The sequence below is a fragment of the Nicotiana attenuata genome, unplaced genomic scaffold, assembly GCF_001879085.1.
Source record: "Nicotiana attenuata strain UT unplaced genomic scaffold, NIATTr2, whole genome shotgun sequence".
NCBI classification, from domain to species: domain Eukaryota; kingdom Viridiplantae; phylum Streptophyta; class Magnoliopsida; order Solanales; family Solanaceae; genus Nicotiana; species Nicotiana attenuata.
The window spans coordinates 199,182-214,582 of NW_017671305.1; the positions used below are offsets into that span (position 1 = coordinate 199,182).

At 32.9% G+C, this 15,401-nt stretch overlaps 1 protein-coding gene across 1 annotated transcript; it reads left to right on the forward strand.

The window, feature by feature from the left end:
* Positions 1-6,128: 6,128 nt before the first annotated feature.
* On the forward strand, positions 6,129-9,330 carry LOC109207425 (BTB/POZ domain-containing protein At1g67900-like). The gene is made up of 4 exons (XM_019370340.1): positions 6,129-6,721; positions 6,812-6,881; positions 7,130-8,380; positions 8,588-9,330. Exons 1-4 carry the CDS (start codon positions 6,663-6,665, stop codon positions 9,050-9,052), a joined length of 1,845 nt encoding a protein of 614 aa, XP_019225885.1. The 5' UTR covers positions 6,129-6,662; the 3' UTR covers positions 9,053-9,330.
* Positions 9,331-15,401: the final 6,071 nt, after the last annotated feature.

Here is a 15,401-nt window from a genome sequence, read left to right on the forward strand (position 1 = left end):
AGTAAATTCAAAACAGTGAGAAAATATCAATAAAAGCCCCGAAGGGTTCAAATAGTTGGCACGAAGCCCAAATATGGCATTCAGCCCAAATCATAGTGATAGCAAATAAGTTTCAGTCAAATACGCGGTAAAATCATCAAACGGGACGGACCAAGTCACAATCCCCAATAGTGTACGACCCCACGCTCGTCAACAAGCGTGTGTCTCACCTCAACATAGCACTACGATGTGCAATCCGAGGTTTCAAACCCTCAGGACATCATTTACAATCATTACTCACCTCGAACCGGCTAAATCTCTAGCTCGCGACGCCTTTGCCCCTCGAATTGGCATCCACGCGCATCGAATCTATCCAAAATCAGAACGAGGACGTCAAAATATGCCAAGGGAACAAAGCCCAAGCGAAAACAATCAATAAAGGGCACAAATCCTGAAATTAGCAAAACCCGAGCCCCGGGCCCACTTCTCGAAACTCAGAAATTTTTACATCAATAGATTCCTTATCTCCCCACGAGTTCATACATATCAAAAGTGTTCAAATCCGACCCCAAATGGTCCTTCAAATCCCAATTCAAAAGTCCAATTTCTCAAGCCCTAGTTCCTCAATTTTTGGCTTAGTTTTCATGATTTTCTAGGTGGAATTTACATAATAATCGAGTGTTTAGTCCAAGAATCTTACCTCCCAACGATTCCCCTTGAATCCCTCTTCAATCTCCTTCAAAAATCTCCAAAAACGAGCAGCTATGGGTGAAAATAGACCCACCTTCGCGAAAGACTTCTTTCAAATTCTTCTGACCAGTTACTTTCGCATCTGCGGTACTATAGCCGCTTATGCGGTACCGCATACGCGGTTATTCTTCCGCTTCTGCGGACTCCACTTATCCTGCCAAAAATCGCATCTGCGGCTGCATTTCCACAGCTGCGGCAGCACAGATGCGGTTACCCTTACCGCTTCTGCGGTCACTGCTCGCCTGGCCTCCTTTCCGCTTCTGCGATAGCTCTCCCGCACGTGCGGCACCGCACCTGCGGTCCCCAAACCGCAGGTGCGAAAACACCAGCAACAGCAAAACTTCAGCAGCTTCTAAACTTCAAAAATGGTCCGATTGACCACCCGAAACTCACCCGAGGCCCCCGGGACCTCAACCAAAGACACCAACATATCCAGAAACCTTATTCAAACTTGTTCCAATCATCAAAACACTTCAAACAACATCAGTTCAACCAAAACACATCGGATTCAAGCCTAAGCTTCTAAAAATCTTCCAAATTCCGCTTTTGATCAAAAAACCAACCAAATCACGTCCGAATAACCTGAAATTTTGCACACACATCCCAAACCACATAATGAAGCTACTGCAACTCTTGGAATTCCATTCCGACCCCTATATCACAATCTCGCCTACCAACCGGAAATCGCCAAAATATCAACTTCGCCAATTCAAGCCTAAATCTACTCCGGACCTCCACAACCCATTCCGATCACACTCCTAAGTCATAAATCACCTCCCGAAGCTAACCAAACCATCGGAACTCACATCCGAGCCCTCTAACACATAAGTCAACATCCGGTTGACTTTTCCAACTTAAGCCTTCCTAAAAGAGACTAAGTGTCTCAAACTTTACCAAAACCAATCCGAATCCAATCCGACCAACCCGATACCTCAAAACACGGATAAACAAGGCATAAAGAAGCAGAAATAAGGGAAACGGAGCGGTAACTCATGAGACGACCGGCCGGGTCGTCTCAGTATAAAAGGTCGTTTAAAGAAATGAGTACTGCTTTATATATTATTGCTATACACCTATCGGCTAATAATAGGCAAATGTAGTATTGAGGCACCGAATCACCTAAGTCTAATATTTTCAATGTAGCACAAATTTATTACTCCCTCCGGTTCAAAATAAGTGATTTTTTGGTTGTTTTCACACATATTAAGAAATTCACCTTTTAATATTAATTAGCAATGAAATTGACCATGTTAACATTTATTGTCTCTTCACATAAACACTCCTAACACATACTCCAACATTAATTACTCCAAGGGCAATATAGGAAAAAAATAATTAATTCATTCTTGAAATCTGAAAAAATCACTTATTTTGGACCACAAAAAAAAAGCCAAAAAATTACTTATTTTGGACCGGAGGGAGTAACAAATAGTAGATATAATTTTAAAAGTATAATGAATTTAAAGCTAAAAATTTTAAAAGTTAAATCCATAAAATATAAAACATAAATTTGCCTCTGCTGCTAATGGTAATGGTCCTGACCGGACATTGATAGAACCAAATCACGGCCGTGTCCAGATCCTCGCTGGACGACATCGATAAGGCCATTACACATTCAATTCTTTGAGAACAGACATAGATAATGGACATATAGCTTGAGCCAATTACTTGAACAATGTGATCAATTTCTGTTTAGTTATCGTGCAACATATTAGGTTTACTGATTTATCACAAAACGACATATAGTTTATTGTGTTTGAGTTACCAAATAAGACAATGGTATACATCATCCCTATATATAATTGGAAACCAACCATCATTTTAAGTTGGGCAAATTTTCTTGTTGTTAGCTTTAGGATACGCGCTTTGCATGTGTACCTAATTAATGAGTATTAATTTTTAAATTTATATAAATATTACTTTCTTTATTTCAATTGATATGACACATTTTTTTTATTAAAATAAGATAGATAGATAGATAGATAGATTCATGTATATTTTTTAGTTGTGGACAAATATATATATATATATATATATATATATATATATATATATATATAGATATAGATATATATATATATAGTAACTAATATTAAACAAAGAGCTAATATTATTTGTTTTAGTCTTTTTATATTTAAAAAAATTTAGTTTTCAACTTGCGACTTTGAATAATTTTGATATAGGGTTTTAATTTTGTGAGTAAATTTTTTCTTTTCTGCTACTTTCTTTTATGTCAAACACCAATATAAAATTTATTGCCTCCAACTTTTATAAAGTATAATTCCACCAACCGGAACTTAACTAATTTTGCTAGTAAACTTCTCGAGTATCTTGATTAGTGCAACTTCAATACTAATAAATCCATAATTGTAGTGTTCATCGTCACTTACTAATTGATGTGATTTCAGATATTGACCAATTATTTATTTAGTTGGAGTACGTTTTTGTTGTTAAAATAAATGTTTCATATCACTAATAAATTGACCATCTTTTTACCTATTTAAAAGCTCTTGATTACTAATAAATATTTCCTCCGTCCCAAATTATTTGTCGTATTTCTCTTTTACACACCCCTAAAGAAAATATTAATTAGATGGAATTTTTTACTTTTTTATCTTTATTTATGTCTTAAATATAATCTCTCTTTATTGAACATTTACTTTATTTACGTGTCATCTCCATCTTAAAAAATAATTAGTACTAAGGATAAACAAAAAAATAATTAATTTTGTCTTGAACTTCTAAAATGACAAATAATTAAAACATCTATTTTTGGAAATTATGATAAATAATTTGAGACAGAGGGAGTAGAAATTAATTCCTTTATATTAGTCTTATATTGGCTTATTTTAACTCTAATTCCTCATTTAGTTGCTAATAGAAGAATCAATAGTACTGGACCAAAAACAAATTGAAGAATCAATAATAGTAGTTCTTTTCTTTTAAATTTAAAAGTAGTGGTAGTTATTCTGTTTTTGCCTTTAATGTCTTGACTCCAAATGTAATTCTCAGTGGTGAGATATTAAAACGTTGAAATTCGAATTAGTTCTTATATTTGGTTCTAAATATTAGGATTTTTAAGTATAAATGGACAATTTCAGTTGATTTTAATGTCCTAGATATTGAGTTTTCTTATTATAATAAATAAAGTATTAGTTGATTTCAAATGTTAGGAAATTAATAATTTTGTTCAGTGCGAACTCTATTTTTAAAGGGTAAAAATGCGAAAAGCATTTCATTAAGAAATTTCGTGCTTTTAAAAAACAAAAATATTTTATTAAAAATATTTTTTTCTGTTTTTACAATTTTTTTTCCAGCTTTTACAAAAACAAAATACTTTAAAAAAACTGAAGAAAATGAAAAAAAATATTGTTTTGTAAAAACTGAAAAAAATAAGAAGACTTTACTAAATAAGTGGGGACTATTGGTGCATTAGTCTAAAAAAACGAAAATATTTTGAAAAATATTTTTTTAAGCTTTACAAAAAGAATAATAATCATTTTTAATTTAGCATTGACCTAACGATCAAAGGGCATAAGTGAACCAAAAAGTGGATGGAGGGGTATTTTTAGCCCAATAGGTGGATGAAGGGTATTTTTAAACCTTTTCCAATAGTTTAGGGGCATTGTTAACCCTTTTCCGTTAATTAAATATTGCACCATAGTTAATTGTGAGGAGTAAAAGACTTTTTAAGGATACGTACATAAGGGCAATTTTGAAAAAATAAATTAAATTTTTTCTTATTATATAAATGAACACTTATTTTGGACTAAAATAAAAAGGCAAATTGATCACTTATAGTGGACCGGGGGAATAGAACAATAGAGTGTCATACGTAACAATTACTCCAATGATTATAATTCAGTGACTTCAGTCAGGGTCTTTGGCGATTTTCAAGAAGCCCCCTATGGAATGATGACGATTCTATTCAACAAATTGCATACTCTAACAAATGGAACTAAAAATGTTGAGAAAAGAATTGAAAGAAAGTATTTATAAATTTGCACCTAAGAATATGTAGGTCAACTTAGCACTTAGCATAAATGATGGCAACAAAATTTACTTTCTTTTGCATGGATAAGAAGATAACTAAACGTAGATGCCATGGCCACGTACTAATATTCCATTCAATTTTAATTCTCCTAAGTTTTTTTCTTCCAAAACAAAGACTTTATATTACTGCATCAACGAACATTCATCAATAAAGTGGACTCCTACAATTTTCAATCAGATCCATCACTGTGGTTGATTTTTTCATCAAATAGTTCTATTATTTCTGAAGAATCCAAGGCAGAAAACAAAATTGACCTACACTTTCAACTGCCAAATTTAACGCATTTTATCCTCATATATCAATATTTTACGATGAAAAACTGTCTTATTTTCCTCTAAAGTAAACAAAATTCTTTCAATTCAGACACAAGTTTGAACAAATTATATTTAATGGCCGTGGCCCTCTTGCTATAAATGCTTGATGGTCTACTTTTGTTGATATATCGAAAAGCAAGGGCAAACTTTTCTTGTCCGCATTTATATATCATGAACTTATGGCCCTTATATGAGAATTGTTAAAAGCCAACTTTGATAGTGATACACATATCCTATTCTTTACTTTTACTTTTCTTCTCTCCTCGTTATACCATTACTTTACCTGTATTCTTTTTCTTTTCCCCAAAAGAAAAAAAAGTAAATTGAAATATCCTGTATAATTAGAAAAGGTAACTATTGGATGTTTAATACAAAAAAGAGCGGCGTAGGATGACTTGTATGATTGTAGTGATTTGACAAATAATAAAATTATGTAGGAAAACTTTGCTGAGAAAAAAATGTCACAAGATAAGCACGTGGGCGTCGCCTCTCTGTTATTGCTAGCACGCTGGCAGTTGGAACAGAACAAAGGCTATCAACAAAGGTAAAACGACCAACAATATTAACAATTACACTTCAATCACAATCAATTAAGATCGATCGTATGAATTTTTATAATTTTACATCACTTTATTAAGTCTGTCTTAGTGCAATAAGTGAGCACGTCCAAATGTATTTCGTTATATAAGAATTAATCGTAGATTGATTAATTTTAAACTGACTGTCAACGTAAAGGAACTCCATCATTATTCAGGCTTGAGACTAGCAATGTAAATATACTTACATGACATATAGAATTAATAAGCTAAAACGAAGATAATCTTAAAATTTTTAGTTAATAAGCGATTGTTATTATTTCTTTACAATAGGTTTCACTTGATATGTGCGTGTAAAATTAATAGTAGAGGAAGAAAAGAAAAAAAAAAATACTAAAAATTTTGAGATTTAAAATTTTTCTTTTCCAATATCCGTTATTAAATGTTGAACAAATTTTGTGGTCTACCTTTTTCCTTCGTTTCTTTTTTCTTCTTTTAAATTGACTTGTATTGCCATAGTCCTCTGATCTTGATGAGTTTTTCTTTCTATTTGCATGTCTAAATCAAACTGCAAACTTGACTGAAAGGACAAGAATTTTGGGAGTGCTTGATTTTCTTGGTTCATGTCATTTTGGTCATCATTAGTATAAATTGTATGTATTAGTGCAAGCCAGATATATACTACCAAATCCACAAACTTTAAGGCAATCCTATAGTTTTATGTCCTTCTCTCTATTATTTTTCATTTCATTCTTCTGAACAACTATTTGGGAGTTGAATAAATGTCAGTCTTGTTGGGTAATTTACCAAACTTTTAGAAAAATTTTACAAGACATAGTGGTGGTTCTTTTTGTTTTCCGACAATATCTATTGGTAGCAGCTGGAGAAGGAACTTTCCAAGGTAGTGGTGTCTAAAAAAGTGAAGCTTTCAACAATTGTAGAGATGGCTTTGTCTCTCTGACTCTGCCATGGTTTTGCTTATTGTTTAAATATACTTTGTCTTTTGGAGAATTAACAAAGCCTCACAACATGAAGTTTATGAAACTTGGATCTAGGCCTGACACTTTCATTACTACTGAGGCTGTAAGGTAACTTCATATTTTCTTTCTCCACTTCTTGTTCTTCTTGAATTTAAGAAAAAAATATTCAGAAACCATGATTCTTCTTTATTGATGCAGGTCAGTTAACTCTGAAGTTACTAGTGATCTCATAGTCCAAGTAAAGGGTAGCAGATATTTGCTTCACAAGGTTAAATTCTCTAACTTTTCTTCTTTCTTTTTTCTCCCACTTGGTCAATATTTGAAGTTGAACAAAAGTATTTGGAGGTTGAAATTGTGTCTGGACATGAAGTTAACCTGGAGAAGGAGTTGAAGTTTTGCGAGTGAAGACAATTTTTCACTTTTTTCAACGTCAAGTTATCTATTTCAAGTTGAAGTTGAAATAATGAACAAAATTGTTAAACTAACATTAATTTGTTTATGGATTTTGTGAAACAGTTTCCCCTGCTGTCTAAGTGCTCAAGGCTACAGAAATTATGCTCTGAAAGTCCAGAAACCTCACAGCACCAAATAGTGCAGCTACCAGATTTTCCTGGTGGAATTGAAGCATTTGAGCTATGTGCAAAATTCTGCTATGGTATCACTATCACTATCAGTGCCTACAACATTGTTGCGGCGCGCTGTGCTGCAGAATACCTGCAGATGACAGAGGATGTAGAGAAAGGAAATTTAATCTACAAACTTGATGTATTCTTCAATTCTTGCATACTTTCAGGTTGGAAAGACTCAATTGTGACATTGCAAAGTACCAAGTCTTTTCCTTTATGGTCTGAGGACTTAGGAATTACAAGCAGATGTATTGAAGCCATTGCTTCAAAAGTCTTAGCTCATCCATCAAAGGTGAATTTGTCAAGAAGCTACTCAAGAAGAGGTGATATTTCATGCAATGATTCAGAAAGCACAAGGCATAATAAAACTTCATCTAAAAGTTGGTGGGCTGAAGAATTAGCAGAATTAAGCATAGACCTTTATTGGAGAAGTATGATAGCTATCAAATCAGGTGGGAAAGTAGCTGCTAATGTTATCGGTGATGCATTGCGAATTTATGCATCAAGATGGCTACCAAACATTTCAAAATATGCAAATCCTAAGAAGCAGCTAGAATATGATCAGAAAGACTCGGATTCGATTGGAAAATACAGGCTGCTGTTGGAGTCAATTATAACATTGTTACCAGCTGAAAAGGGGGCAGTTTCTTGTAGTTTCTTGTTGAAATTGCTTAAAGCAGCTAACATATTGAAGGCTTCTTCTTCATCCAAGATGGAATTGGCAAGAAGGATTGGACTTCAATTGGAAGATGCCACTGTCAATGATCTGTTAATACCTTGTCTGTCGCACACATGTGACACAATTTATGATGTTGACATAGTTATCACCATATTAGAACAGTTCATGTTGCAAGGGCAAAGTCCCCCAACAAGTCCACTAAGAAGGAAAGGAGATTTTGAGAGGAGAAGATCTCGGTCCGCGGAGAATATTGACCTTGAGTTCCAAGAAAGTAGAAGATCTTCATCAGCATCACATAGCTCAAAACTCAAGGTAGCTAAGCTTGTGGATAGATATCTTCAAGAAATTTCCAGTGACTCAAATTTGCCATTGTCAAAATTCATTTCCATTGCTGAAGCAATTCCAGAGTTTGCTAGGCTTGACCATGATGATCTTTACAGAGCCATTGACATCTATCTCAAGGTAAAATTTCTCATCACATCTTTGACTAGACCACTATCTACTGTTGGGACTATCATTTTAATTGAAGTAACCAAAAATGTTACATCCTAAATGTTAAAAATTAGCGTGTGGGACATTAGCATGTTTAGTTTAACCAATTATAGAAGGTCAGTTACCATACTTGTTACAACGTCAGTGCATAGAACTTAGACGATAATGAAAATGCAGGGGCATCCGGAGCTGAACAAGAGTGAAAGAAAGAGGCTGTGCAGAATGTTGGACTGCAAGAAACTATCAATGGAAGTTTGTATGCATGCAGCACAAAATGAATTACTTCCACTAAGGGTAGTTGTTCAAGTTCTATTTTTCGAGCAAGCTCGAGCAGCCATGTCCGGTGGCCATGTAACGGAATTGCCTAGCAACATCAAGGCACTTCTAGAGGACACAGCCAAGACTTCAGCAACATTTAACAAGACACCAGTTGATGACCAGTGGACTACTGCCTCAGCCCTAAAATCACCAAACTCCAACCTTTCAACTCTAAAAATGAAGTTAGCTGAAGATGATGATGATTTGGATGAAATTGGGAAATCTTCAAGGATTAAAGCTTTATGTGTCATTCCAAATCGACCTAAAAGAATGTTCAGTAAGTTATGGTCAAATAATAGATCAGCTGCAAGTCAAAAGAACTGATAACATATACATCCTCTGTTATCCCTTTTATGGCCTTAAAAATATTTATTTTTCCTTTTTTATGTTTTTTAGTTTTGCGAGAACAATTTGTAGTCTTTAGAAAATAGAGAAATCTCTATGTTAAGTATTGCTGTAAACTGTAGCCTAAGCTAATAAAAGTACAAAATTTTTACAATTAGAAGGGAAAATATGGGTTGGATGGAATCAAGAAAGGGTTTACTTAGATGGATTTTAATGTACACAATCCATCAATTTATGAGCTACAAGTTAGATATAAAGTTTGTGCAATGAAAGCATCCCAAATGTTGGGACTAATATAAATTTTTTTGACAACCGTGGTGTTCGGACCAACTTGCGCGCGCCTTGACTAATTCCAGCAATACCTGCCACCTCTCACCAACAACAAGTATCAAATAACTCTATCCACCAAGATTTGGATAGGTGGGTAAAAATACCTGGTGTTAATTTTGTGACTAATATTGGTAGTATCTAGTATTGGTAGATTGGATAAATTTCAATCCTTGCATTAGTTGGTGAACATGTCCTCCATAAAAAACCTAGTTTGAGTTTGTTCCATGAATCTTGGCACCTAGATTTTTACTTGCAAAATTTACTTATAGAAAAAAAGGGATATTATGAAAAAGCTCTCAAAAAGTAAGTTGAGGAGAAGTCCCCTTTGGAGAGCGAAACTCATTTTTTAAATTGGGATCTTTAAATTCATAAGATCTAATACAATCCCCGAATTCTTCCCTTACCTTAGTTTTCTAGTGCCATAACTCAAGAAATTTTGATAGTTATTTTCATTAAATTTGAAAAAGGAGTACATACTGTTATAATTTTCTATTGAAATTTTTTCCAAGTTGTATTAATTAGATTGAAATAGCCATCCAAGTTGCTGTCATCTTATTTAATTCCTTTTTCCTGATATAATTATACTATTGACAATAAGCGCATACTGATGTTTATTTTGTTTAGTTATCATTTGTAATTGTGCACAAAACAGCTAATAAGGCTCAATTTAATAGCAGAAGATGATACGATTTTTTCTTACCGTAATAATTATGTTAGTTTTTTGGTATAATCTGCTACAGTATTAATCTTAGGGACCTATGTGTTCGACATTTGTAATCTTGGTTATTTGCATCATGTGGTGTGTGTCAATTATTTGTATCCACATGCATATAAAGTTAAATTGCTTGAGAATTAAGGCTGTCCAATTTGTTTCGGGAATTTCACATTTTGTTACTATTATTGCTCCACGTAATTGCCAAACAAGCATGATACATTATTTGGGAGTTTGATTTTGCTGACAGAGACATATTCATAGTGTTTTGTTTGGGTTTGCACAAAATGTTGTAACTGCAAATATAATGCAATGACCAGAGGATATGTCAGATTTTGCAAAATCGTACAAATAATTTAGCATAAAATCAAAAGTTGCCCCTTCTTGAGGCTACACTAATTAAATTAATTCTTGTTAGTAATTGTGATGTAGGGTTGTATTGAGATAACAAGATTGCATGCTAGCTTTCAAGATCTTCCATTGTGGTGGACAATTGGACCATTGAGCAGACTATTTTATATTCCCTTCTTTGATCTCTTTTTTTCCTTTAGCAGTTGGAAATTATTATATTTCCATCCATGGATTTAAGTTGTAATTTATTTTACATGATTAGTATATTTTAACATGTTATAATATGTTAGTTATTATTTTGTTAAATTATTATTTAATGCTTATAGTAGAAATTCATCTATGATTATCTTATAAATAAGTCTTGTGTAAAGAAATTACACGATTTTACCTCAATTCAAGTAAGCCCATGACCTATGAGGCTTGATCGAGACTGGGCTGGTTGGCCCGTGGGCATAGTTAAAAATAGGGAAATTTTCATAAAGCACTATCTTTTAGTAGTAATTAGCCATTTATAGATACCATTTGCTATATTACGGATTATAGATACCTTTTATGTGGTTATAAGATGTATTTGATGTATTTAAGCTATTGTATTCATGAATACAGTAGCAAAAATAGGCATGAATCAGGGAAGTCCAGCTAATCAGTTGTTGTATTCGAGTGTATTCGACTGTATTCATGGAGTGAAACATGGGATTACAGCTGGACAGATTATTGTATTCAACTGTATTCGACTGTATTCACGGCGTGAAATAGGGGATGACACTGTTTTTAAAAGGGAAAGTGAATCAATTAACATAATAGACTCTTAATATAACTCAACAAACTCAATTATAACATACAAATTTTGTATTTTCAGTTATAAAAAAGATTCTCAACCGAAAAATACCCCAAAAATATAGCAATCTTCAGAGAAATTATATAATACATCTGAATACATAAATTACATTAATTAAAAAAACTTATGAATACATTCATGGCATATAGCGAGAGAGTGAATACAATAAAATACATAGAATACAGCGGGATACATTGAAATACAATGAGAGAAAAAGACAGTGAATACAATGAAATACATGGAATACCACGAAATACATGGAATTACAATGAAAAAAAAGACAACGAATACAATGAAATACATGAATATACATTGACATATATTAACAGAAAATCATCCTACAATATCCATATCTCAATTTTTTCAATTGGCAGGGACGGTATTCACGATATCATAGATCCGCCGTCTTTCCACCCCTAATCTCCGTGCAACATCATCAAGCCCTATGGTTTCAATACCTTCCCGATTTTATAAGCTCAAAAAATTGGAACATAGGAGACCGAGAGACTTCTGTTTACGACAATAAGTAGATCTAGAACCTTTTGAAGGATCTGAAGCTAACGACATAATTGTTTTCTTTGAGGAAATTGATTCAACTGTGCGTGTGCGTGCATGGCCAAACTTTGGAAGGATTCTGAAATGGAATCGATATAAAAGAGAGAGAAAACTCCTCTCAAAGTAGACAGAGAAGAGGAAGAGTATTGGAAATTTTAATAGGATGGGGAAGAGAATGGGATGTATCAAAGTAGAGAGAGAAAGAAAATATTGTAACTGATTAGCGTATTTAGTGGCTTAGGACTAGAAGGTAACCAAAATTAAATATTTTGCTATAAACCTTAAAAGGTATCTATAGAATATAATTTTTTTTAAAAGGTTTTTATTTAAAATAAATAAGGTGTTAACCTTTGCTATAGGAGGTAAAAATTCCTTAAAAATATTTAATTAAAAATAGAGATGTTTATGTAAAATAAATATATTAAGATAAACTTATCACAAGCGGATTCAAATGTGCTTGATAAAGATGATGTATTGGCATGGATATGCCATAAGTGTCATGGAAGTTTTCTTAAATATCAGTGTTTTGAGTTTTTACCTTTAATGAATGAAATGTTGTACTTTTTCTAGAATTTTATCGTAATCTATTGAAACAGATTTAGTAGTTATTAAGTTAGAAGTATACCATCCAAAAAGAAATTTTTTACTTGTAAATATTACTGTAATTTTTTTTAGTAGTTTTAGCTTTGAACTTAAAAGAAAGCATGAAAAAATATTTATATAAAAAAGGATTTTTTCCTATCTATACCATATATGAAACCTTATTACTAAAAATGTGCATAATTCCATTATTACCCGCCATGTTTATATTTTTCCTACAAAATTTATACCATTCATTAAATATCCAATATTAAGAGCTGATTCCTTCCAAATTAGGCGCCTACAAATCTGGGATAAATATTTGAATAGCTTATTCCTTCCAAATTAGGCGCCTAAAAATTTGGGACTATATTTTTTCATATTCACATCAGATTTGTTTCCTCCTTTTTCTGCAGGCTTCTCTTTCCTCATTTTTCACGTCCTCGCCCTGCAACTTTTAATCCACGCCCAGTAAGTCAACTCATGTCTCCAACATCATCCATTACCGAGATTCACCAGCAATTTGTTGCGCCTGAAGATACATTGGAATCTGATTTCGGGGAGTCTCCCATGAAGAAGAAAAAGAGAATCAAATTTTCCATTCCTCTAGCTCCAGTCAACAAATTTTCTACAAAAAATCTACAAATAAACTACAAATCAGTTTAAGTATGTATAAAGCAATATTGTTTTAATGGTATCTACAAATTACTACATTTATACTACAATTAAATTGCAATCTATTTTGAAAAAAAATGTTGACTACAAAATTTTCTCCTAATCTACAAATTTTCTACAAAAAATCTACAAATAAACTACAAATCAGTTTTCGTATGTATAAAGCAGTATTGTTTTGAAGGGTATCTACAAAATTACTACATTTATACTACAATTACACTACAATCTATGTTGAAAAAAATGTTGACTACAAAATTTTCTCTTTATCTACAAAATTTCTACAAATAAACTACAAATCAGTTTAAGTATTGTATAAAGTTGTATTGTTTTTAAGGATATCTACAAAATTACTACATTTGTACTACAATTAAACTATAATCTATGTTGAAAAAATATGTTGACTACAAAATTTTCTCTTCATCTACAAAATTTCACAAAAAAAAACTACAAATAAACCAACCTTTCTTATTCCATCTTCATCCTTGTCAAAGGCCCATGACTACTCCTTAATGAAATCTTCAGGGTTGTATATGTACCAAATTGGTGTTGGCGACAGCCACCGCCAGTATTTGGCGTTATTATTGTATGGGATTCACAATGGGTTTCATATTGAATCTATTTGGCTAAATATCTGATTATAAAAAAATGGGTCTCATCTCTGTATTTTTTGAGAAGAAGGAGGAATGGAGAAGAGAAAGAAATGGGAGGAGGAAAACAGTGCTGGTCAGATCTTTGGAATTAAGGGGAGAGAGAAACGTGAGATATATGGACACCTTTAATTAAGGAGTAAAAAACTGCCAATTAATTATACCTCTAAATTAATTATGGTATATAAATGGTAATTTGGTATGCTGAAATGTAATTAACTCAAACCTTAAACATTGAGGGTAATAAGGTTTCATATGTGGTATAGAAAGGTAAAAATCTCATAAAAAAATAGTGGGCCAGCCGTGGTGCTCGTGATCCATATAAGGTTGGGTTGGGCTGATCATTTTAAGACCCATCACGATGGCGGGCCAATCCACCCCAGTCCTTCAAATGCCAAAGTTTGCCTGGGCTGATTGAGCTGGGCCCGCCCATATTGACATCTTTATTTTTCAACTCCACAACAATTTTCCCTGTCCCCACTCACACTTCAACTTTGCGTATTATAATTATTTGAATTTTCATATATAGAATATTAAATTCATGTAATATTCAAGAGCGTACATGAGCTAGGGATGAAGTTGGAACAAAGATCATGGAAGACCGAAATTTAGTGATTTCGTCGAATTTACCTAAACCAAGTTATTGCACAGCTATACAGGTAGGAGGATGGAAGACCCAGTAAACTAGATGAAACGCAATCCACTTTTACTCAAATACCACCATAATTTTATATAGTATAAAGAAAAGTTTTCTTACAGAGTAAAAGTTTGACACAAATCTTAGCTAACCCCTCTATTTATATACATTAAACGGCCCTTATAGTATGTTTCTATACAATCTCACCCCTCCAAGAAATTAGTTATGCTAAAAAATAGGAATTAGAAATGGAAAAATTGGATCGCTAAATGGTACATATTTGTTGCTAATTCTACTTAACTACAAATTAAAAATGAATTATCAAAAACTCATGTTAGTTACGGGCCATTTATCAAAGATTAACAACAGAATTCGTAGTTAATTCTTATTTTTTTTGTAATAATATACATCATTCATTTTTGGAATCACTCTAAACCCTAATGACATATTATTAGGACATATTTATCCTTTTCTATATCAAATTTCAAAAATATCTATCTGCCCAAACACATTCATTAGACTATCTATAAATTGCCCTTAATATCTTCAATACACGAAAAAACTCTCTACACATTTACATGCATACTCCAAGCCATTTCATTCTAAGAACTTGAATCTTTAAGTGAAAACAAAAATAACATATCAACTAAATAAGAAATACAACCAACATTAAGCATACAGCTGAAAATACAATTGGGCCATAAATTTCAACATTAATAATAGTAATATGATAATCCAGCTCTTAGTATGACTCCAATAGAACTATAGAAATACCCTTGTTAGCTAGTTATATAAGCATTGGGATTAGCCTTAGGATTTGATTCAATACTTTTAGTCCTCTGGAGACTTGGATTAGTAGTCGGAGCACGATGAAGCCTGCACCTGAATGAACCTGCGTTACCATCAAAGCATATAGTCTAATATGGTACTCGCTCAAATATCCGAAAGAATAAATTTGAATTTAATTTATTTTCCCCCAATTCAATAGAATTCTTTTAAGAGAA